General features: G+C 41.6%; 1 protein-coding gene across 2 annotated transcripts in view; it reads right to left on the reverse strand.

The window, feature by feature from the left end:
• BRF1 (BRF1 general transcription factor IIIB subunit) overlaps nucleotides 1-24,757 on the reverse strand; it is an 870,857-nt gene that overhangs the window by 682,988 nt on the left and 163,112 nt on the right. For both annotated transcript variants that reach the window (XM_069207335.1, XM_069207334.1), the window contains exon 3: nucleotides 8,343-8,516. In XM_069207335.1, the coding sequence (XP_069063436.1) occupies nucleotides 8,343-8,516 (174 nt within the window). The remainder of the gene's footprint in view (nucleotides 1-8,342; nucleotides 8,517-24,757) is intronic.

Below are 24,757 nucleotides of genomic sequence, written 5' to 3' on the forward strand. Positions count from 1 at the left end.
GAACACACACACACACACATACATACATATATATATATATACACACACACACGAATACACACACATATGCACATATATGTACATACAATACATATTTAGAACCATGACTAAATATACATAGTCAAACAGGTTTAAAGAGTGTGTGTGTATTTTATTGTTATGACATAGTAGCAATACATAATACTAAAGAGCTATACATAACTAGAAATAGACAATTAGAGAAATTATTTATCAACATAGGCGTATGCAGTCCATACTTGTTTGAATATGGTGGTTATGAAGGAAAGAGCCAACTTTTGAGTAGTTTTCTGAAGACAAGAAAGTTATCTGTGGCTCTTATAGTTGGGGGTAATGAATTCCATAGTTTGGCTGCTTGAACGGAGAAGTACGTACCACCTATAGTCTTTTTCTTGAATGGTGGTGTTCTAAGGCGGGGTGCATGCAACTAGCACTGGAATCGGTGTAGCTGCATGATTCTAACATGTTTGATACCAAACATGCCTTGGTTCGGAGAAGCCATTATGTAGTTAGACCACTCGTGTTGACCAGTGTCCACTACATACCACACTTGCAGAGCCCATGAAATGGGGCAATGGGGCCTGTAGTAGCACCTTGCTCATGCAGGAGTACCCTTACACTTAAGGACATGCACCCTTCCCTTGAGCTAAAGGGCCTACCCGCAGAGTGACTCATAGTGTCTAAGTGTAGTGGCCAGGATATAAGGCAAGTCTTATATCTGTTGTGAAATGATGCAGCCCATGAAGGACCCCTGGTGTACCAATGCCCTGGGTACTTAAGTACCATATACTAGGGACGTACACATAAGTGCACCACATGCCAATTGTGGGTGTAAAAAGTTTACCAGCAACCAAATTTAGATGAGGGAGCACAGACACTGGGGTCCTGATTAGCAGGATCCCAGTGAACTACATCTAAACACACTGACATCAGGCAAAACATGGGAGTAACTATGCTAGAAAGATGTCTCTTTCCTACAACCGGCGCCTTGCTAGTGGCGTGGGTGTAGGGAGGGGGGAAGAGGAAACAAACTGGCAACTGGGCTGGCAGTGTGCATTGACTTGGGGGGGTAGGCGGGGGGGGGGTGTTAGTGTGTGTGTGTTAGTGTGTGTTAGTCAAATGCCAGTCCACACAGACAGTGATATTGCAGTGTCAGTCATGTGGGCCTAGCATATGAAAGTGATGGGCCATTCAATGGCGCTCTGTTGATGCAAGTGTTGTAACGTGCTGGGCCGGCTGCTGGCAGAGTGGATTGTTTTGAATTTGCCATGCAATGAAAGTGTAAGAATGGCCTTTAAAGAGGTTGGTGCCTTGTTACAGCTTTACAGCTCACAAGCTGCTATTCTCTGGTTCAGTTTTTTTTATTTTTTTTATTTCAATCATAAACAATTCATCTCATTTTTCTGAAATCTCTTGTTAATAAATTTACATTTTGAAACTTTAATTCACCCCTCATGCCAAATCCAATCAGTATGAGTGTGTATTTGAGGAACAGACAGCTGTGAAGTAATGTTTGTCTTTTCTGTCTTTCTCTGCCAGGGTGTACATTGTCTTTAAGGAAAATCTACCAACTCTAGCTAGACATTTTCATAAACTAGACATCCATGGGAGTGTCGTAGTTTGGACTCTTGCTCTGAGCAAGACTGCTGGTGTCAGGATGACAGTACTTTCGTTTGTAGGTGACTAAGTCTTTTCCTACAACTAGTTGCAACTGTTGTCCAAACCTTACCGGCTCACTAGCAGTACCTCACCAGAAGCACAATAGTAAAAGGTGATTTGTGGCAGTCGCTTACGCATGGACTCAGAATAAGATATCTCAGGGTTGTCGTGGTTAAACGGAGATTACCCTTTTCTCACAGATATATTATGTCTCATACAAACAAAGGCAATGACACAGATGCAGTTAAGTTATAATAGTTTTTATTTAACATAACAGCAATTTGCGATAAGTTGCGTGAACTGCAATGATTAGGATAATGAATATACCAAGCAACAGTATTGTGAAGGAGAGTCATGGTTATAAAGACCCCCACCATTTTTGCAATATATGAAAGAAATATATATATATATATATATATATATATATATATATATATATATATATATGAGATGAAATATGCCCTAATACCCTAATGAGAATAGGCCTAACCTCCTACCTAAAGGAGAGCTGGGTTTGCTAAATCTAATCTGCCAAAGCCATGTCCATAAGAGGAGCCCCCAACCCTCGTTACCTTGGAATGAGGTCTCTATCTCAGACTCCGCAGGGACACGAAGACTGGGTCAGCGTCAAGATGACTGCAGCATCGGTATCAGCGATGGTGGCGATGCCCTCTGGTCGGAATCCCTCTGATTATCTGTCTAAAGTGTGATGTATTTATACAGATCTACAAGGTCCCCTGACGTAGGTGTAATTCAAAACAATAGACAACAGGCATGCTTGGGACGGCAATTAATATCAACAATCACTCGAAAGTATAGAGAGGGAAAATCCCTAAGTGTGAACACCTACTGTTTGTTTGTCTTTTGTGCTTGATCTTGACGCCTTGGCGCAGTGACACTGATAATAAAACTCATAACAAGTGGCCTAACTATAAACAAGGCCGCCATCTTAAAGGAAATAAATAATTAAATGGACTAAGACAGAGCAAGCTAAGTAGGTTAAAAGTCACTATGTGACGGGGGCACGAGGTTACAAGCCTACGGCTAAGCTAACTCCTGTTATCCTGTTAAAACAACCTAGGATTCACTACAGGAGTCCATGCTGGTTTGCCTCTTATGGGTGCCATCATCTTTTCTTACCCACAGTGCCCTGCTAACTTCACAATTTAGCTAATCACACATTTTCTTTGCATTTCTGTTCCATATTCTTCCACAATCAGAAGGAAACCACAACATTCCTACCACCCAGTGTTTCCTACTTCCTCGCAAACAGACCCTCATTGACCTTGGTTTGATTTGTTCTGTCACAGGCACTAGGCCTACCAACTCAAGTGAGGTACCATTTTTATCAGAAGATTTGGGGGAATATTGGAGAGAAGGAAGTTTGGGGTTTCCCGCAGATTCCCGAATGTTCCATCACAGAAATGTGAGGAAAATGACTTTTTTTTTTTTTTTTTTTTTTAACTCAAAGTTTGTGTTTTGCATAGGTTTCTGGGTAACATGACCTACTGAGAGCCACACAAGTCACTATCCTGGATTCCTCGAGGTGTCTTGTGTTAAAAACATTGTACAGGTTTCCTTAGGTGCTGGTTGAGATAGGGCCCAAAATCCACAGACAGGCACAATGCAAAATAAAAAGGGACAGTTTTCAGTGGAAAAATGTGATGTGGCCATGTTGCAGTTTGGGTCGTTTCCTATTGAGGGCACTAGTTCTACCCACATAAGTGAGGTACTATTTTTTGGGGATACTTCAGGGAATACAGAATAGTACAAAGTATTATTACCATTAGTATTTCTCTGCATTTGCGCCTTCCAAATGTAAGACTATGTAAGAAAGAAGTCATTTTGAGAAATGTCCTTTAATTCACGTTTTAAGATGGGTATCCACAAATTCAGAGATGTGCATATAACCGCTGCTTCTGAACACCATATCTTATGCCCATTTCGCAAATACATAGGTTTCCTTGGTACCTATTTTTCACTATGTATATGTTTCCATATGAATTGCTGAATAACCAGTACACAATGAAAAATCTTTGCTAGTTACAGCTCAGTGTTTGGCTCTGATAACATTGAGTTCTTAGAAAACACACTAACCCTATATATTGCTGCAAGAAGAAGGGTCTAGCAGATGTAAAGGTATATTGATTTTGTAAATGGGCCAATGGGATGAGAATTTACAAATGAAAACATTGTCACAAATGGCTGTTTTTGTCTCACTAATTTGCTTTTTACTACAAAACTTATTTTCTTTAGGAGAACCTTCAGAATCTACACAAATGAACCCTTGCTGAATTCAGGATTTTGTCTAGTTTTCACAAATGTATAATTTTCCAGGATCCACCATGGGTTCCACACGTGTTTCTACCACAAACTGGAAGGAGGTAGAAAGCACAAAAAATAGGAAAAATTGGCTATCCCCCAGTAAAATGCCAAATCTGTGGTAAAAAAGGTTTTCTGAATCAAGTATGCCTGTTCCTGATAGCTGGGAAGACGGCGATTATAGCACCCCAAACCTTTTGTTGATGCCACTTGCAGTCACTTTCTTCTGCAGCATGTGTTTCCCATTTTTCCCCCCAAAAAACAAAATTTTGCTATATCTGTCTAATTTCTCAATCCCCTCCAGGTGAATCCACAAACCCTGGGTACCTTTAAAAACCCCAAAAAAAGGGGGAAAAAAGAAAGTAAATTTGGCGTGGATAGCTTACGTGAACAAAATGTTATGGAGGCCTGAGGAGTGCAAACTACACTACCTTGCCAAAATAGGCATAGCATGAGAGCAATCTGGTTCTACAGATGCCCTGGTAGGTTAACATGGTTTGGAGTGTGTTAGGATTGGAAAAGAGCAAAATAAACAGTGAGCTTAAGTAGGATCCAGTGTGGAAAGAGAACTTGGAATTATGTTGCCACACCTACTGTTAGAAGTGAGAAGAGAACACTAAGGCATGCAGGAAAATGAGTGGAATACTGGGGCGCCCATATTGGTAAGATGCAGGTCACAGTGATTGCAGCCTGATGTATTAAAGGAAAAACAGCAAATCTTACTACTACAATGAAAGAACGAATGCCCAAAGAGCAGATCATTCAGAAGTCTAGATAGGAGACTGAAAGACTGGACAACTAACTTAAGGCAACAAAAACAGGCTTGGTGTTGGCTATCATTGTAACTCAGGGGGAAAAAAAAAAGATAACACAGATGTATTCTTTTTCATGCTAAAACACTAGGAAACCGCTAAAACATCCAGGGAGTTAAAACACACATATCAAATTTGCGCTGATGGAACTATTTAAAATATTGCCTGGTCGATCCTTGGAACAGATATTGAACTCTATAACCTGATCAAGGCTGCTCTTAAACTGAAGTCAATAAGTATACGTCATGAAATCTTGTGTCCATCAATGCCTTTAAATAAAAATATTATATTATATTATATATATATATATATATATATATATATACACACACACACACACACACACACACACACACTTATTTATGTTTAGTTCTAGGCAGTGGCTATCTTGGAACGGGCTTAAAATATTTAAATTGCATTAAGATATGACCACCATGGACTATGCATAGATGGCGGCCCTCTTTGAATGTATTTAGTTCTGTTTTTTTAAAAACGGTTCAAAGAAGCTAACCAATGATCCATTGCAGTCATATTTGAAAACACTTCGTTGTATTTTAACAGATATTGATCAAATATGGCTGCCAAGGATGTGCATGCATCCATGGTGGCCTGATCTGAATGGCATTTGTTTAAATAAAATAAAGTCACTTGAAGATGCACACTGCACGTGGTGTGCACATGGCCATCTTGGAATGGTGAAAAAACATTTTAGGTGGCCTCCAACAGTTAGCAAAGTAGATAGTGGGGGCTGACAAAGGAAGAGGACACTGGTTGGACCATGAAAAAGGGAGGGATTAAAGAAGAGGATTGGGGTGAAATAAAAGTAGTCCCTACCAGGCAAAGCAAAGCAAGGTCTGATATAAGTAGTGGAAGGATACATCAGACAATCAAAAGCCTAAGAGAATGAATTACTTCTGGGCGGGGCATACTTAAGAAGAGGGAATCAGAAACATGGAAGTGAGATGGACAAGAACGTCATGCAAACAAGTGCAAGAAGATGACACTAAGCTATGTTAAGTATATTCCAGTAATATTGTTCTGAAAACAATATATTTCCAAACAGCTAAATATATCTGCAGTACAGATCTAAATTAAACAAAGATGGCATCCAGGTGGCAAGAGTCCCTGAAAGCAACATTGTATGGAGCACGAGGGTAAAACATAAACCTGAACTTTAAAAGTAAACAACAGATGGTGCAAAATAATCTGGATGTTTCTACATTAAACGAATGTCACCTATCGGCAGTGAGGCAGAGAACTCCAACTCAAGAATTTCTGCACAATTGTGCACAGGTCAAGACGATGCTTTGTAACCGACTTTTAAGTGTTGACAGCTTCAAGCAAACAAGAAATGCCCAGAAAATGTGAACCGAGAAACCCTATTTGGGAGGTGAAGAGAGGGAGAGTATTAGCTATATGTATGGCTTTCTGTATACTTCTATTTCTACAGCATAGTAAAGATATAAAAAGATGGCAACAGTTAAAATTCAAAATACAAATAAATGTAATTAATAAAGCTCTACGGCCAAGTGAACATTATTGTACTGCAATAATACCACGAGATTTCTCCAAGCACAAACTAGCCTATCTCCATGATCAGAGGTGGCACCCATTAAACATTAATTACTGCAGTTTTAATATATTTTGTAACTGCATCATGGACAGTGGCAGGCATTTCGGTAAATTGAAAATTACTTGCTAATGAAAATTTAACAAATATGTATTTATTAGCCACAAGTGGTTAAAGCTGACCAAATCTATGCAAACGTCATGTCTTCTCCCCCAAATGACAGAGCAAGTTACAGATGATATATAGGCAAAAGTAAGATAAATCACATTAGCATTTACACTACCAATAATAAAACAATTTTTTTTGAGTAACCAAATGAGGAGCTCTTATGATTTGTTGGTTATATTTTTGTGAGCTCATAAGCACTGCATTTGATGTGCAAGATATGGATTGCAGCGCTAACCATAACTTTCAAAAATTAGTGTTTTCGGTTTTCATTTGTAACCATAACCACACTTAAGTGACAGATTTTAAAGTGTATTTCTAAGTTTTATTTTAAACATGCAGTAAGGAACTACAGCCAGTAACTTCCAGCTGATATGGAAGTATACCTTACCGCGCTGTGCAAGTCCTTTTGACATGAGCAGTGGAGGTTTACCATTGAGCACTCTCAACCCGCCACTAGTGGTCAACTAAACCTGGGGACCGGCTGGAGGGGTTAGTCTTTGACCAGTCTGTGTGACCAAGTCTCCGAGGATGGCCAGCCCACACTGTGTATGGCATTTGGACAGGAAGTGGAGGCCAGCCCACTATTATTTTTTGCTCACAGCCGAAGCCTAAGGCAGGCCCTGTGCCACGTCTGGCATGTGTGAAATTCTGATCTGACCATAATTACAGAGGTTTTATCTCTACTTTTGTAATTTATAGACATGTGTGCACACATCCATACATTGTGTGGTATAATCTTTACCATGAATGTTATCCACTTACTTTCCTATTTGCTCTGTTCAACTTCAGAATGTCGTCATCGCTTTAAAAACAATTTGATAGCATTGTAAATGTTTGTCGAAATATTCGCCTAAGTTGAGAATGGCAGGCTTATTTTGAACAAATGATTCAATAATGTTGCATTTAACCTAAACAAATTATACAAACATTGGTATTTACTCCCTTTTCCTCCTAACTGAGAAATTCTAAATGACAAGTTAAAGCCATTTCTTAGCCATAATATTAATACATATGAGGTGCATTCCGAAAATAAAAATAGCATAACGACGTTGTTCATGTGGATGCTAAACATAGAGTTTAGATTTTCAAGACTTAAAATACATAAATGAAGCAACAAGTGCAAGCAGGTTGGGGGACAATCAGTATCTGTTTGAAAAAACATGTGAAGAATCTGTTTAGATATTGGAAAAACTATTTAAGAATAAAACATGTATTAAGCGACTTTTTGCATCTGTGTGTGACTGGGATGTAAAAGAAATAATTTAAATCCCCAAACCCTTACCTGAATCAACTGGAGACAGAGGCTAACAAGTTATAAGGCTGTTTCCGGTCTGCCTTCTGCAAGGCGTAGCTCAACACAAAAACGTTATTTAATAAGAAGTGAGGAACAAGAGGACTTAAAATCTACAACATCTAAGCCACAAGGTCTGTAGTGACTTTCAGTTTAAATATTAAGACAATAGGCAAATTTGATGGATTCAGCATGACAATCATTCCCACCCATCCAATGAATCTATGTTTACTATCTCACATTTCTGAGACAATTCATCAAGATTAATCGCCCTAAAATATCCACACTATTTAGGATACTATACATTGGCAAGCTGAACTGCAGCTTTATCAATGTGGTCACTGAAACAAGTAGGTAGGGTCCGCAAACTACAAGATCTACTGGATTTGGAGCAAATGAACAACCTTTATCCGTTTACACAGAATCCCTGAAAACTGTACTGACTGTTGGTGCGTTTTACCAGCCTTGGGAAGTGTGCCAAGTGCATGAAATGAAAGGATACGAGGCGTTCCTTCTGTTCGACAAACTAGGTACAAACATGCAGCTATGACATGGCTCATCTTTCTCCCACGGGTGAGGTGCTTGCTTACTGCCATCTTGAAAAAATTGAACGCAGTATCAAGGCAATGTTGGTTCAGCTGCAACTGGACTCCTAAGTGGTGAATCTGGCGTTTACCTGAAATACAAACAATATATCTTTATTAGACTGCTCTGTTTATATCAGAATTTAAAAAAAAATGTTTTCCATGCTTCATGATAATTATATCCGGTCTTTTAAAAAGTTTGCAGCACAAGATAAGTGAACAAATAGCTCACCACCCTACCTACTTATTTCAAGCAATCTTTAGCAAGTTGGCACCATTAATGTGGCAATGAATGGAGTAAGTCTCAAAAAGCACACACTACCACAGTTGGTCCTGACAGAAGAAATCCACATTGTGTGCCAATATGCTCCCTTTGGAAGAGCAGAATGCTATCACTCACATTGAAGCTAGCTGATAGCTGGACAGAGAGAGAAATACAGTTTTAATACAAACAAAATGTCTTGGTTAACGCTAGTCCTAACTAGGGGCCCCAATTCTTTTTTTTTTTTTAAGTGACAAAACTGCACTTATGGTGTATGTTTTTGCAATAGTGACTTATGAATTCACAAGAATGTACATAAGTAGACCATGAAATAGTACTCGTAGAAAATATTTATAAACTGTAATATAGCACAAACAAATATGCATGTGTAGATTTGCTCATACGAAAATCTATTAGGCGTTTTCAAGTTAACTTTCCCACCAAACACTTTTTTTTCCCCAACCCTGGAAGAACTTCTTCTGCCTTTATCAGGAGTAAATTTCCAACCTTTCTCAGTATGGGAAAAGATTGGCAAAGAACTGGTGAAAATTGTTCAAACATGCAAGTTAGTAGGTTTGCACAGACTCAAAGGCATTCCAGCTCTGGAGCTATTACTTACTGCTTCCTCCAGCCCCAGTATGTAGATCTGTGCAAAGGTGGCAAAATAAGGAAATTGCTATAGTAGGGCTTGAAATTGCTATCATTCAAGCTCTACTGTAGTACTATCCCTGGCATAAGCAGAGAGGCTATTATCAGAGCTCTTACACAATGAGATTGCTGCAATAATTTGTTGCCGCACCACATGGCACCAAAGGGACAAGTAGATTTTTTTTTACAGGACAAGTAGATTTAGGAAGCAACCTATCCCATGGACAAGTAGATATTTTATTAAATTCCACACCCCTGACGTTACCAACAGCAGTTCATCTTTAATATCTGCAGGTTGCTGCTACAGAAGTGAGGGAACACATTGGCACAGAGCCAACATAACCTTTCTGGATATGGCAGGACTGGTTCCACATGGTACAAAAGCTAACAAAGTCTTTGGTACACGCTCGGGGAACCTCAAATGACCTTGTGGTTCCTGCCACTACAGGCTAGACTCAAGAAAGCTTCAGAAACTCACAAGATTTACTCTGCATTCAAAGTCACTTTCTACAAGATGAAGTTTTTTGTCTCAGCTTCACTTGATTTGTTTGTGCCTATATGTTACTGCTGTTAGAACCTGTATTTATGGGTCATCAACATATTTATCCTTTGCACATCCCAAAGTAAAGTGTTCTGATTTGTTTTCTTCCTATTAAAATATTTTTCTTCATACAGAAGTACAAAAAGATTGGCTTTCAAAACTACTGAACTATATTTTGAAATGTTTGTACAATTGACTTAGTTATTTAAATGTGGAAAAAAATGACACTGTGCAGCCTTTCAAAAAGTTCACCTTACAAAATCCTGGAACTGTGCAGGCAGAAGGAAAAGGAATTATAAAAAGACAAACTGACTTTTTACCTCTGTCTCTGAACACAGAGCAAATGTGACCGGACAGAACACTTGTTCTTTGTCAACTAAAAATAGTTTGACCTGATAAAATATGACTAGCCAACAATGAGATAGCATATGAGACACTTGGTTTGCGAAACTTACAGAAGAGAATGGTATGTAGTCTAAACAAAGTGAGAAAGAGTAAAAACTTCAATTAAATATATGTCGCCAAGAAATGGAAGCACTCGCAACCGTTGGAAGGTGTTAGCAGACATTTTGGATTTGCCAATGCTTATTGTGACATAGGTCAAATAGAGCATAGGCAAAAAAAAAAAAAAAAAAAGCATTTGCAATGCAATGGGCCTCGCATTTGCTTGAGTTAGCTATTAGCGCTGAAAACTCATAACCTGACTTTTCCTGCCACATAAATTAAAAGAAAAAGAAATTAGGGCGATCGTACTGAAATTGAAAACAAAAAAACTGAGCACGATCACGTTATGTAAAACCCAGCGCGATCGCACTACGTGGAAATAAAAAGATAAAGTGGTGCTGAAAACATGGAGCCTTGTATGTTTTCAGTAGTTGGCCAGTGCGCTCGAGGAGGGCTAAACACTGGAAAAAGCATGACGTATGCATGCCTTTCACTAATGAAATCAAGCGGATTTTAAAAGGCATGCCCACGAACCAATAAAAGTGACAGGAGTGACATGGGCATGGTTCAAAGCCCAAAGAGAGATTACAACAGGGACGGAGCGCTTGTGAGCCCGACCCTAAAAAGGCAAAAATCCAGCTTTTGAACACATATGTTACCATGCATGTGGAAGAACACATCATAGTGCTGCAGCCTTTTTGGCTTTTGTTGTCAGTATGATGCTGTAGGAGCACGCGTGTATGCGTACATACATACATACATACATATCCAGCCATTTGTTTCCTTGTTACTAGCCATTCTAAAATGATGAATTTCAATATATAAAAAACTGCATGAAAATGCATAACAAAAAGGAACAGCCCAGTAGCAAATTAATTGCAACTGCAGGCCTGTCTTAAGTTAAAAAAAAGATTAAAATGAAAAAACAAAAAGGGGGGGGGGGAGGGAGAAGGAGCAACAGATGATCAAGATGAGCAAGCCAATGTCATCACCACCAATGAGCACGAGGGTGTGGAAAAGCAAGCGAGTAGCCAGGGGGAATTAAAATAAAAAACAGATCTGGACCAGGAACGGTGTGACAGGAGGGGCAGGTGAAAGCAATGCTCAAGCTGAGGGACTTGGGATCACCACAGAGCACCAGGAATGGAATCTGAAGCAGGAGAGAGATGGCGAGAAAATGCATGCACTGGCATGGTCTGCTTAAAGATAAAGAAATAAAATGTAGATTCCTGAATGTAAGCAGTGAAGGATAGACGTTATGTAATCATGATAAAGACGCTATGCACCAGGAGAGGGGAAAACACAAAAAGAGGAAGGAAAACCAGTGAATAAGAAGGACATAAGACGGATGTGTTATGTGGATTTGTAGATCGGCTAATCACCCTGAGGGTATCCAGATCCTGAGTAGGCCAGGCCTGATGGGAAAGGGGCAGATCATGCCTGTTTCTTCTGGAAGGGCCATATCTTGAGGTTCCTATGGAAGTCCACGAGGGAGAGGGAGGTTCAAAGTTGTTGCAGGAGGTCGTTCCAGGTCTTGGCTGCTAGGTATGAGAAGGAGCGTCCTTCGCTTCTGGTCTTCTTGATGCGAGGACGGTCTGCTCTTGCCTGGGATGCAGATCGAAGGTGTCTGGTGGATTGATAGAAGTAGAGGCGGTGGTTGATTATGCTGGACTAGTGTTGAAGAGCTTTGTAGGCATGGCTGAGCAGCTTGAACTTTCCTGGACTGGGAGCCACCAGAGATTGAGGTGTGGAGAGATGTGGTAAGTTCGCAGGATGTTCAGGAGGAGTCTGATGGTGTGCTGGGTAGTTTTAAGCCAGTGCAGAACACAGGCTGGAATTCCAAAGTAGAGGGTGTTTCTGTAGCCAGGTCAACTTGTGATAAAAGCCTGGGTGACTGCTCATTTGGTGTTAAGTGAGATCCACTTGAAAGTCTTGCATAGCATTTGCAGGATTTGGAATCATGGTGAGATTATGGCATTGATCTGTCTGCTCATGGAGATGTTGGTTTCCAGGATAATCCAGAGACTCTTAGCATGGTCCAAAGGTGTTCCAAGATCAGAGGGCCACAGATAGGTGTCCCAAAGGGGAGTGTTTTTTGCCAAAGATAATTACTTCGGTTTTGTTAGTGTTGAGCTGAAAGCAGTTGTTTTCATCCAAGCAGCGATGTAGCTCCTGCAGTTGGTTAAGTTTTACTTTGGCGGTGCTGATTGAATCAGTAAGGCAGAGGATGCACTTGCTGTTGTCAGCACAGGATACCACATTGGTGCCGTGAGCTGTGATGATGTCCGCAATGGGTGTTAGGTATACACTGAAGAGTGTTTGGCTGAAAGACGATCCTTGACAGACACTGCAGATGAGTTTCTTGGGTTCTGAGGTCGGGAGGGGGTTTCTAATCCATTGAGTTCTGTCTGTCAGCAAAGAGGATATCTACTTGAGGGCGGGTATCTAAGTGCTGAAGATTTCTAATAAGAGAATTGTAGGAGAACGTATCGAAAGCTGCAGAGAGGTCGAGGAGGATGAGAGTGGCCATTTCTCCTTGGCTGAGGATGCTTCTGACGTCATTGGTTGCTGCAATGAGGGCCATTTCCCTGCAGTGGTTGATGTTAAAGTCGGATTGAGAGCTGTCTAGTAGGTGATTAATTCTACGTGGGCTGTGAATTGGCTACTGATGGCTCTCTCCATGAGTTTAGCTGGAAAAGGCAGGAGTGAGATGGATCTGTAGATTCTTAGGGTGTTCAGGTCCGCTGTTGGTTTCTTCCAAAGGGCGCTGACTTCTGCATTTTTCCAGCAAGACAAGAAGGTGGCAGTGGTTATGGAGGTGTTGATGCTAAAGGTGAGCATAGGGAAGATGATGGTTCCAAGATTGTATAGGAGGTGGGGGCATGGGTCTTAGGGGTCTCCTGAGTAGACGGCCTTCATCAGGTCTGTGGTGTCTTCAATTGAGGGGTTTCCAGTTGTTTAGCTGATGTTTGATATTGAGGGAGTGGTCCTGCTGGGTGTTTGTATAAGTATGCTGTGAGTTGAATGTGTTGTAGATCGTGCCAATCTTCTGTCTGAAGAACTTTGAGAGGTTGTTGCAGAGTGCTTGGGTTGGAATTATTTTGTTGGCAGCTTAGGGGTTGTAGAACTTATGATGATGAAGAGTTCTTTGCCATTATTGAGGCTGGCTTCGAGTCTGGGTTAGGGCCAATCAATGATGAGCAATGGGCTGAACCAAAACCCCACTTTAACTATGGGTAGTGTACAAGTCTTCTCACAACATATAGGTAGAACTATGAGTAGGTAAGACCTAAAAGATATAGTAATGGAGATATGTTGTGCCCTTGAATGTAACAGTTAAACTAAAAAATGGAAATTTGAAATTGATATCCAAGAGTTTCTTGATTTATTTCAATATTTTTGTGTTTTTAGTTGTTGAAATATACAAGGTAAGACACAAAAGAAGCCAACACATGTTTCACCCACTGTGGCAGGCATGCCAAGGCCTTTTTCAAGGCTAACATAGTCCTCTAGTAGTGGTAGGTGAAGTCTTCAATCTTGCAGAGGAAAAAAAGGTTGATTAACATGACAAAGTCGCTCCATGACCGCAGAGACCGCACAAAGACTTTCTTGGTATGTTCAACTATTTCAACAACTGAAAACACAAAAAACAGATGGAAATAATTTTTAAAAATTCCTTGAAATCAATTTCTAATTTTAGATTTCCATCTTGGAATTGCACTTTATCTTCAAGGCATAACCTACCTCCACTAGTATAATTCTATTATACTGTGGATGTCGGGGGTTAATCTACTCAATAGTTGCCCACGTGGAACACAAATTTGAGACCTTGTCTAAGTTGGTGTAAACACTCGGGAGCCTCACACCCCTTGTTCATTGAAGGAGACCTAAAAGATGCACCTCATACCAATGAGCAAGATTCTTCTGAGAAGCACCAGCATACCCTTCCCAGTAAAAGTGCGCTTATACACATAGCATAATCAGGTAGAAGAATGCAATGCTTCAAAATATAATATAAATTATATAAAGAGTTAGCATTATTCACAACTTATCTATCTAGGATACTGAAAACAAGTCGAAGAGCTGACTCCGCACCACTCACTAGAGTCTGACCATTATTTTCATTTTAAGAAGGTTTATTTTAAGTCACTAAGCCCTTCGGGATGTGACAAATTCAATTTCCAGTACATCCCCTACTTCCTATATGGCACATGTTGAGGTAATATTTCATTGCCAAATAAAAGCTGTTTAGCAACAAAAGAAGCACAAACGAAACTGGTAGGCGTTGATTGTCTAGTACTCAAAAACTACGTGAAACAGGAGAAGCGTTAGAAGACAAACTTGTCTCATACCACTCGTGGGGTCACACGCTTTACAGGTTATTTGCTTCATGGCCACCTACACTCAAAGAGCAGCGTAATTAAAATATTGAAAGCTATGCAACTTTGTGGCTATTTCTAAGTGGCAAAACGAATTCCTAGTGGACTGGGTTGAACATCTCCTTAGTGTTATAACTACAAACATTAGCATTGCCTTATGCATGGTTGAAGGTAATACTGTTTTAGCCAGAGAATGCTGTTGTGAATATGATGGATTATAGCGCTTTGATAACAAATCAGCAATGGAAATCAGTTAATAACGAGCGATGTGCAGAATTTCGCGTAGTTTGCTTTTGCATTATTATGCAAAATTCCACACAACAAAAAAAAAAATTAGCCTCCTGTCCTTTTCAGATGTGAGGACACATTTGGGACTAAAAACAAATAGTGAAAAATACGTGCTAAGTAAGAACAGCCACTCACATTCGGGTCCATTCATGTTGCTCCCGTGCTAAAATTTTGCCATGTGCACAGCATAATTTTGTAACGTGGCACAACTGTGTAATTTTGGGAATTTCAGGTAACAAGCGTAATATGAAAATATGCAACATTACGATAGCATAACAGAAATTTCACCCTGACCTATTAACTCTGCTTCCAATTCAATCCTTCAGAACTGTCAATGGGCTGATTTGAATGATTCCTGAGCATCATAGTTTGTCTTCATCACAAGTTCACTAAAGTGTGGGCACACTTGCTAAAACTGCCATACTGGATAAACCCTGTTGGGCAAACACAAACAGACTACGAACAGAAAATGTGTCAAACAACTTCCTGCCACCTTTAATGTTTGAAACTGAGGCAAGCCATAAGTGGGCAAATGTGAGACACTTTCAGGTACTTCAAAGATGTAGTCAAAGACGACATTGATCAGTGTAGACTTTTTGGCAGAATTGGTTAGAGGCAACTAACACATCTAATTTGGAACCATCTCCACATGTACCCTACTATCTGGAACAAAGGGAATGAAAACTACTTACACAATCCTTCCTAGCGCAACTAAAAACAGATGACTGCCACATAAGGACAGAAATGAACATTAAATAAAACAAGACAACTTAGGGTGCTGGGGTACACATTTATAGAAACTGTATTTGCCATTGTACCCACTACGAACAAAAAATAAAAATAAAAATCAAGCTCTGTGCACCCAACTCTTCCCCTGAGGTAGGAACAGAGTTTAAGAGCACAAGCAACCAATTAAGTGTACCAACAATGGTAAGAGACTGTGATACGAGGGGTGAAAAACGATGAAGCAACTGGGAGTAGTGCACTTTCACCAGAAAGGGTGAGATCGATTTAAGAGACTGTCCCGCCTGCAATGCAATCTATTTTAGAGGGACAGTGCCATAGTAATGGAAAGCAGCATTTTGTAAAATAAATGAAAAATCTGAATTTATTCTCCAAAGGTCAGTGATGATCAATAGCACAATCAAGCTTTAGATAATTCTCAGATCTTTGTTTCACGTTGCAGAACAATCTACCACCTTTACACTGCAATAAGTAATTTAAAAGAGGAGGAAGGGCCTGAGGAATTGTAGGTCAGAAGAATATTCCACACCTGCTTTTTCACGTGCACGGGTCCAACCTAGCACACAACAAGACGTTAATATGGAGCTAAGGGTTTCCATTAGAAAAGGAAACAAACACTGGTAATGTCAATAGGTCAGGCTTAGGAATGCACTTTAAGTCATGCCTGAACATCCATGTACGCTACTGACTTTACTCTCCCATCTGTCCATCTGTGCTGCTGCCATACATATATTATCTAGATACCCAAAACACTTTAATAGCATTACAAAGGCATGTGCGTGGCCCTGAAAGTTCAAGCTCAGGCAGTTTGAAAAACAAACTAAATGATCACTGCTCTGCTGTGTGGAGGGCAAGCACTTTTTAGTGGAAGCACACAACTTCTGCCCAACCAAAAACATGTACTGCTGGCTCCTGTGTGGGTGGATCCAAAGCCTATCGCCTGGTGGTTCTCACATAATTGTCTGGCGACAGCCTTGTTGCAAAGCTAGCCCATACAAGGCAGCTGCACCGCCTGCATGTCATGAAAGGCATGCAGCAGTTCTCTTTGCCTCATCTTTCTCCAAACTATGCCTGCTCATGACCATAAATCTGAAACAACAGACATCAAAGTGCAGTAACCAGTTAAGTAGAATATGATTATAACAAATGCCATATAGGGAACTGCAAAGGTTTTCAAAGCTGCAAGCTTACTGAAAACCATAAAATGTGCGTCTGTCTCTCACACTTCTTCATACGTCACACTAAGCGCTGCATCCCATAGTATGCTAAACGCACCACGATGGTCAACACGTACAATATAGAAACACTTACCACACAGATTCAAAACAAAGACAATACACTTTCAACAACACACTGCACTCAGTGTAACATGCTAACCTTGTAAGCAAAGACATCAGCCCCCCACATACAGATTGCAAACTCTATATAAACAATGCAATAGATTGCATGTCCAGTAGTTCTAATACAAGTAATTTCAGGTCAGCATTACAAGAGGGACTCAAATAGCCGTTTCAGTCTAGCTCCTAAGAACAGCCGTCTTTTCTTTAATTTGTTTACACTGCACTTAAGATGCTTTTTTTGTTTTTTTAAACTGCCACATGCTCTCTAAGGCACTCAACGCAAGCCAAAATAAACCGAAATGAGACGGAGTAAATTGACAGCAAGGTGTTTCAGCAAGACTAAGAAAGATGTTAAGCAGGGCGCTCAGATTATGGTGTTTAGTTTGTAAGGATCTACTACCAATTTAACTAGCAAGAGCAACTCTTGCCCAGTGCCAAGGTCAGTTAAATGCTACCAATTGACGTCTTCTCGGGCCTGTAGTCTTTAGTTCAAATCCCACAAGGGCTAGGTTAGCCTTCCCACACACCAGATGTCCACCTGAAAATGTTACTTACCTCCAGTAAGAATCTTTCTGGTGAATCTTCCCACCTGTAGAATATTCCCAGATGCCAGACTGGTCCCAGAAACTTCAAAATTACCTCGTCACCGGTAGGAGGTTCTGGCTTCGTATCAACACCAAAAGTGGTAGCAGGTGATGTCATCAAAGTCACACAGCACTGACCACTACATAGCAACATCAGTTTCCATCCATTTTTCTTCACCTTTGAGCAGTGCAAACAGAGAGGCATCAATACTGTTGTACAGTACCAAAAATTATTTAGGACATTACTATCTTTCTCTATAACTCATCCATCAAAGATGGGATGGATGGTGAGGAATCTGCTGGTAGGAAGAGTATCAGCTAAAAAGATATTTACCACAAGTGACTTTCTTCTGTTGAAAACGTCTACCTGAAGATTCCTCACAAGTTGACTGAATTCAAAAGCATTACCCTGCCCCAGAGGATGGTTGATTGATGGTTAAAACAGAAAATCTGGCAGGATGGATCCAGCGAAGGGCCATTCCTGCACACTTCACAATTCAAACACAAATATTTGGCAATGATGTGCAGAGATACCCACGTCTCTGCTTTGTAAATCTCTGCAACTGGCACTCCTCTGGTAAGAGTAGCAGTGGATAATTTGGCTCTGGTGGAATGAGTACTGATCACATCCAGAGGGTCTTCTTTGGCCAAAGCACAGTAGATCCTAATACAAAGAATAAGTGGGTAACTGTTGTCATCTGAACCCCTTTCCATTTATTGATACCACCATAGCCCATGAAGTGCCGGTCATCCTGTTGTATTTCCTTGGTTCAATCAAGATAGTAGCGGACCGCCTGCCTATGGTCCAACTTATCTCATCAATTCTCCTTTGTGGGATGGGGCATAGGATAAAAGGAAGGGAGGGTGATGGATTGACTAAGGTGAAAGGGAGTCACCATTTTTGGCAGGAAAGAAGCTCTGGTTTGTGACACCAATATGTTAGAATAAAAGGAGATGAAGAGTGTTGGAAATGGCCTTTCCGCAGGGTCAACCCCAAACGTTTTGCTTTCCTACTTTTTTCCTGACCTAATTTTTGCTGGCTTTAGGACTCTGCGCACTTTACCACTGCTAATCAGTTCTGAAATGCATATGCTCTCTCCTTAAAACATGGTGACATTCGCTCATACCCAATTGACTTATTTAATTTACTCGTAAGTCCCTAGTCAAGTGCACTGCATGTGCCCAGGGCCTGTAAATTAAATGATACTAGTGGGTTGTAGCACTAGTTGTGCCACCCACATAAGTTGCCCCCTAACCATGTCTCAGGCCTGCCATTGCAGGGCCTGTGTGTGCAGTTTTACTGCCACTTCAGCTTGGCATTTAAAAGTACTTGCCAAACCTTAAACTCCTGTTTTTCCTACATATAAGACACCCCTAAGGTAAGCTCTAGGTAGCCCCTAGGGCAGGGTGCTATATGGGTAAAAGACAGGGCATGAACATGTGTGTTCTATATGTCCTGGTAGTGTAAAACTCCTACATTCGTTTCACACTGCTTTGAGGCCTGCTCCTTTCATAAGATAGCATTAGGGCTACCCTCATATACTGTTTGAGTGGTAGATCCTGATCTGAAAGGAGTAGCCAGGTCATATTTAGTATGGCCAGAATGGTGATACAAAATCTTGCTTAATGGTGAAGTTGGATTGTATATTACTTTTTTAGAAATGCTACTTTTAGAAAGTGAGCATTTCTCTACACTCAAATCCTTCCAATCCACGTCTGGCTAGGTTTAGTTGACAACTCCCTTGTGCATTCACTCAGAAAACCCCAAACACAGCATGCTCAGTCACACTTTCATACATCTGCATATTGAATGGGTCTTCCTGGGCTGGGAGGGTGGAGGGCCTGACACTAACATGTCAAAGAACAGTAACCTGCCCTCACACAAAGGGCTACCACACCCTGTACTGGGACCCTGGCAGAGAGGAATGAACTTAAAGGTGACCTTGTGCACTTCTAAGCCACTCTTTGAAGTCTCCCACACTTCAAAGGCACATCTGGGTGTTTAAGCACGGTCTCTGACCCTACCAACTCAGACACTTCTGAGGTAAACTACATCCTGCCAAGAAGAACTGCCTGGCTGCCCAAAGGACTCACCTGACTGCTTTCTGTGAAGGACTGCTGTCTTGCTGTTGCCCTGGTGCCTTGCTGCTCTCTGGCTGTGCTGAGAAGTGCTCGCCAAGGGCTTGGATAGAGCTTGCCTTCAGTTCCCTGAAGTCTCAGGACCAACAACTTCATTACTGCAAGAAGAACTCCCTTTGTGGCTGAAATCGAAGCACAGCTGGCAGAAAGCTACGCACAGCCTGCATCGCAGTGAAAAATTCACCGCACACCGAACGCAGCCGGACTTTGCAAGAAGATCGACGCAGAGCCAGTGTAGCGACCGGAAAATTGACGCACGGCCCACTGGATCAACGCAAAGTCAAGCCAGAACGACGCAGCCCGACTTCCTGAGAGGAATCAACGCAGCACCTGCCGTGCGGTAGAAATTTCCACGCAACGCCTGCCGGATCGACGCAGACCCTGTGACTTCATCCTGCCAGTGCCGGATTTCAACGCATCATCCCTGGGGCATTTGAAAACCCACTAACCCGAAGAGGATCCAAGGCCGAGCACCAAAAATCGACGCAAAGCCTTCCCTGCATGAAAAATAAATGTCGAATCGCCGTGTGCGGCCCGAGAAATCAACGCACACCTCCCTGTTTTCCACGCATTTCCTCCTCTGCGGTTCTTTGCGGAGATTCTGAACACAAACCAGGTACTCTATGCTTGCAAGAGACATGTGTTGCTTTAAGAGACTAAAAGACACTTTATATCATTTTTACAGTGATATCTCAAAATATACTTATTGCATTTTAATCGTTTTGACCTGCATTTATCCAGATAAATATTATATATTTTTCTAAACACTGTGTGGTGTATTTTTGTGGTGTTCTACTGTGTTATTGCATCATTTATTGCACAAATACTCTACACATTGCCTTTTAAGTTAAGCCTGACTGCTCAGTGCCAAGCTAACAGAGGGTGGGCACAGGATAATTTGGATTGTGTAAGACTTACCCTGACTAGAGTGAGGGTCCTTGCTTGGATAGGGGGGTAACCTGACTGCCAACTAAAGACCCCATTTCTAACAAAGGGTGAATGAGAGTCCAGAGCCTGCAACTCACTAACCTGTCTGGCCAAACTAATGTCCACTAAAGCGACTCTTTTGAACACTAATTCTCAAAGGACAACTATGCAGGGCCTCAAACAATCTCCATAACAAAAGTCAAATCGAGGCTGAGATCCCATTGAGGGACAACAAACTGAGCTATCTGGTACAGATTTGTCAATCCCTTTAAGAAATGCAAGACAATCAGGGAACTTAAACAAGGAAGGTTGGTATAGAGGACAAAGGAATGCCGACAATGCATCTAAATACCCACTGATAGCCAACCCCATTGGGCAAGAGAGAGAGAGCTGCAATACCTGATGCAACTTAGCATCTAAGGGGTCCATGTTGCACTTCATCTTCCAGATTAGGCACAGCTGGTAGAGAGGGGAAGCTGTTACAATATGATGTCTGCCACCTTCAGTGGAAACTGAAAGGAGTTCAGACATCCCTGCTCAATTTCCTGTCATGTAGGTGACTTATGGTGCAGAACTATTCCCCTGACAGGTAGAGAAGATCCGATCTGAGTAGCAACTTAAGATGGGGACATATGGAGAAGTGCCAAAGGTCTGAGTTCAAACCCTCTTTGGCCAATCCAGGAAAATTAGAATCACTTGGGTCTGGGTCTTGATGAATCTTCCTCAGAACTCGAGGAATCAAGTGTATGTATGGTTGAAAACACATACTGCAGCTGAAACTTACACTTTAACGGAAAGGCGTCCCTTCAATGCTTCCCTCAATGGATGATGGAGGGCACAGAAATGCTGCCAGTGAGCATTTTCTGAGGAGATGAATAAGTCCAATTGAGGGGTGCCCCGCTTGGTTGACTTTCCCTGGACTACTACTGGTAAGAGACACCACTTGTGATCGACAAGATAATGCTGGCTCATGCTGCCAGCTCAGAGATCTCTCTAGGTAACTAGCGATTAACCTGATCCCTTGACAGTGTATTCAAGACAACAGTCTTAATGCTTCCAGACAAAGGAGGTGAGATCCTAGTTCCCTCCTTGCTTCTTTACCTATCACACTGCTGTTGTGTTGTCCATAAATTTCTATTTCTTGATGGACCGACTTTTAATGGAAGGCAGGAAGGCCTTGCGCACCAGCTGAATTGCCCACAGGTCTAACAGGTTTATGTGGCAACCTCTTCTTTCGGAGACAGGAGGCCTCTGATCTCCAGATTCTGCAGATGAGCACCCTGACCCAGAAGTGGAAACATCCCCAACTACAGTAGTCACCGCTGTAGTAGAAAAGGTGACCCCACAATTCAGGTTTGCCTCATTCCCCCATCAAGCTACCTCCACTGCTGCAATAGAGGAGATTACAATGGAGTCCAAAAGGTCTCTTCCGTATTACCACCGTTGTGAGAGGAAGCACCACTGCTAGGCCCTCATGTGCCAACGTACATGTGGGACTAGGTGAATGTAGGAAGCCAGCATATCCAGGAAAGGAATCAGAGAACTCTCGTAATAGGAATACTCATACCTTGCCAGAAATATGGAACCATTTCCCAGATGTTGCTATCCTCTGAGGGTATGGAAAAGGACAGAGAAGTGTGCTATTCAGCACTGATCCTATGAACTAGAGTCCCTGGGAGGGGCTCTGGTGTAATTTGGACTTGTTGATCGAAAAGCCCAGGTTGAACAGCAGGGATACTGTTGGCTGCAGATGGTGAGTTACCACCTCTGGCAACCCAGTTTTAATTAGCTGGTCATGCAGGTATGAGAAAATTGGGATGTCGGATTTTCGGGGGATAAGCTGCAGCCATGAATTTTGTGACGATTCGAGTCACTGATATTAAGCCAAATGGGAGCACTGGAAATTGGTAGTCCGTAGAACCCACCATAAAGCACAAGGACTACCGATACATCTAACCGTAGGATAGATGTATAGAAGCATGCATCCAGGGGGAGGTAGTGAGCATCCCAAGACGTAGGACTTCGCTTTACTGGTTTTAAAACACTCTAGCAACAAATATGCCCTAACCCCAAAGAGGCGTGTCCCATTAAACAGTAAACCTGTTAAATTAGCTTGGAACTAGGAGAAGTTTGACATACTTATCCAAGCATGCCTGCTACAAGCACAATTCCTTAAATTTTCCTGTAACCTTGTTGAGGGTCTTTTGGAGTTTATCATTGGTGGCAGCTTTCCAAGGGGATTCTTTATATTATTCCTTCCAAGGAATCCAGAACCTTCAATTTTTTGCTGAGCTGGTCATCCTCATTGGTTCCCAAGTGGATAATACTCTTCTCGATTAGGGCAAAACCAACACAAAATTCAATCTCAAATCCAATTTTAGCAACTTTCACTGCACCATATTGATGTCCCTCAATTAAATCAGCCTGTATTCATACAAAATAACCTTCATCATAGCCTTCATTATGGAAACTCTCTTTAGCTTTCACAATAGAGTACAATATGTCATCCCCCAGGCCAGCTGCCAGGACACGGACAGAAACATCAGACTGACTGCGAGCTCCCCAGGCCACCTTTCTCCTAAAGCAACCTACCTCAGTCTCTGGCGTACCCTGGCTATCCCAACTCCATCCGCCCTATGTGAATTTTGAGATGTTAAACTTCGTGTTTCTTCGCTGTTTATTGCTTTTGCACACAGCACATTCACGCCTAAATAATTCTTACTTTTCAAAAAAGCAAAGGTACTGCCTTACAGCAAAAATAAACAATATCCGTCGAATAAATCGTTTGAACAAAAGCGGTTCTTGTAACGACGACCGAAATAACCCGGATACCATATTTTCAACCTTATTCACATTTGACCTCTACTTCTTATGCTCGAAGGTGCCGAACCCGAGATCTATTTATCGAGAATTTCAGTCAGACACAACAGCCACCATGAATGGAGAGCTTTGAGTTCTAAAGCAAATATGCGGAGTTACTTCATATAAACTTCAAGCCGTGCTGATGAGGAAACCTAAAAAAAACACCATTCAGCTAAAGCAAGGACATGCTCGGAAGAGTCGTTCATCCTGAAGAACAGGCAGGCACAGTAAAGCACAGGCCGAACAATGCGCCCTTTCTCCGCGCGCCCCAGCCATGGCGCTTAGTGGTAGGGCAGTCGATCGATGCGGCACGTTCGCCTCTATTTTTTCTAAGTAGGGCTCCACCGTATTCAAGAGGCTGTTTTAATTAAGGTTGTGTGAAGAAGGGACGCAAAAAGAAGCTGTCTAGTGGATATTAAGTAGCAGAGCAAGCACCTTTCCCTTTCCCTCCAGAGTGTCTCTATGCTTAGAGAAAGCCACACAGCAAAGGCTGCTGCAAGGGTATTTGTGGAAGTGCGCGACCAATCATATTTCTTATCATATTATGCATGTTGTTCTACATTAATTTGGCCATTTTATTTGCGAAGAATAGTTGATCAAATGTAAATAAGCGATAGTATCTCCGACACCATTCAAATAACTAACATTCAAAAGTGCGGGGCACAAATCATACAAAAAAATCTAAAATAAATAATTAGGAAGGTCAATAACTTTTACGGGGAGCGGAAAGACAGGCAATTAGGTTTCCTTGAAGGCATGTTCTATAGATCTATCATCGTTAGTTAACTGTGCCACCGGAACGGCATGAGCAAACAAATAAACGGGCCTGTGGCGTGCTATTTCACCACAGAATAAAGCTATGCTTTCCCGAATCACTGGCCATGCGCAAGACTTTTTCTACCTGGATGCTGGCACAACACTACTCCCCGGTGTCCCTTTACTGGCCTGAGCCTCCGCTGACTATTATTGTGCAGATGACGCCACAATGCAGAGGGCAACACAAGTACAATCGGATGAGTACCACGGCGCGAGACCTGCAAGGGCAGCACCTGCTGGCCCCCTCATATTCAAGAAAAATTACAGCAATATTAGCCATGTTACCACACTACCTGGAAGAAATACAGGCGGTCGCAGGAGACTACACAGAACACAAAGCCTCTGGCTCACAAGAATTT

Source organism: Pleurodeles waltl, chromosome 9, assembly GCF_031143425.1.
Source record: "Pleurodeles waltl isolate 20211129_DDA chromosome 9, aPleWal1.hap1.20221129, whole genome shotgun sequence".
In the NCBI taxonomy this organism is placed as follows: Eukaryota; Metazoa; Chordata; class Amphibia; order Caudata; family Salamandridae; genus Pleurodeles; species Pleurodeles waltl.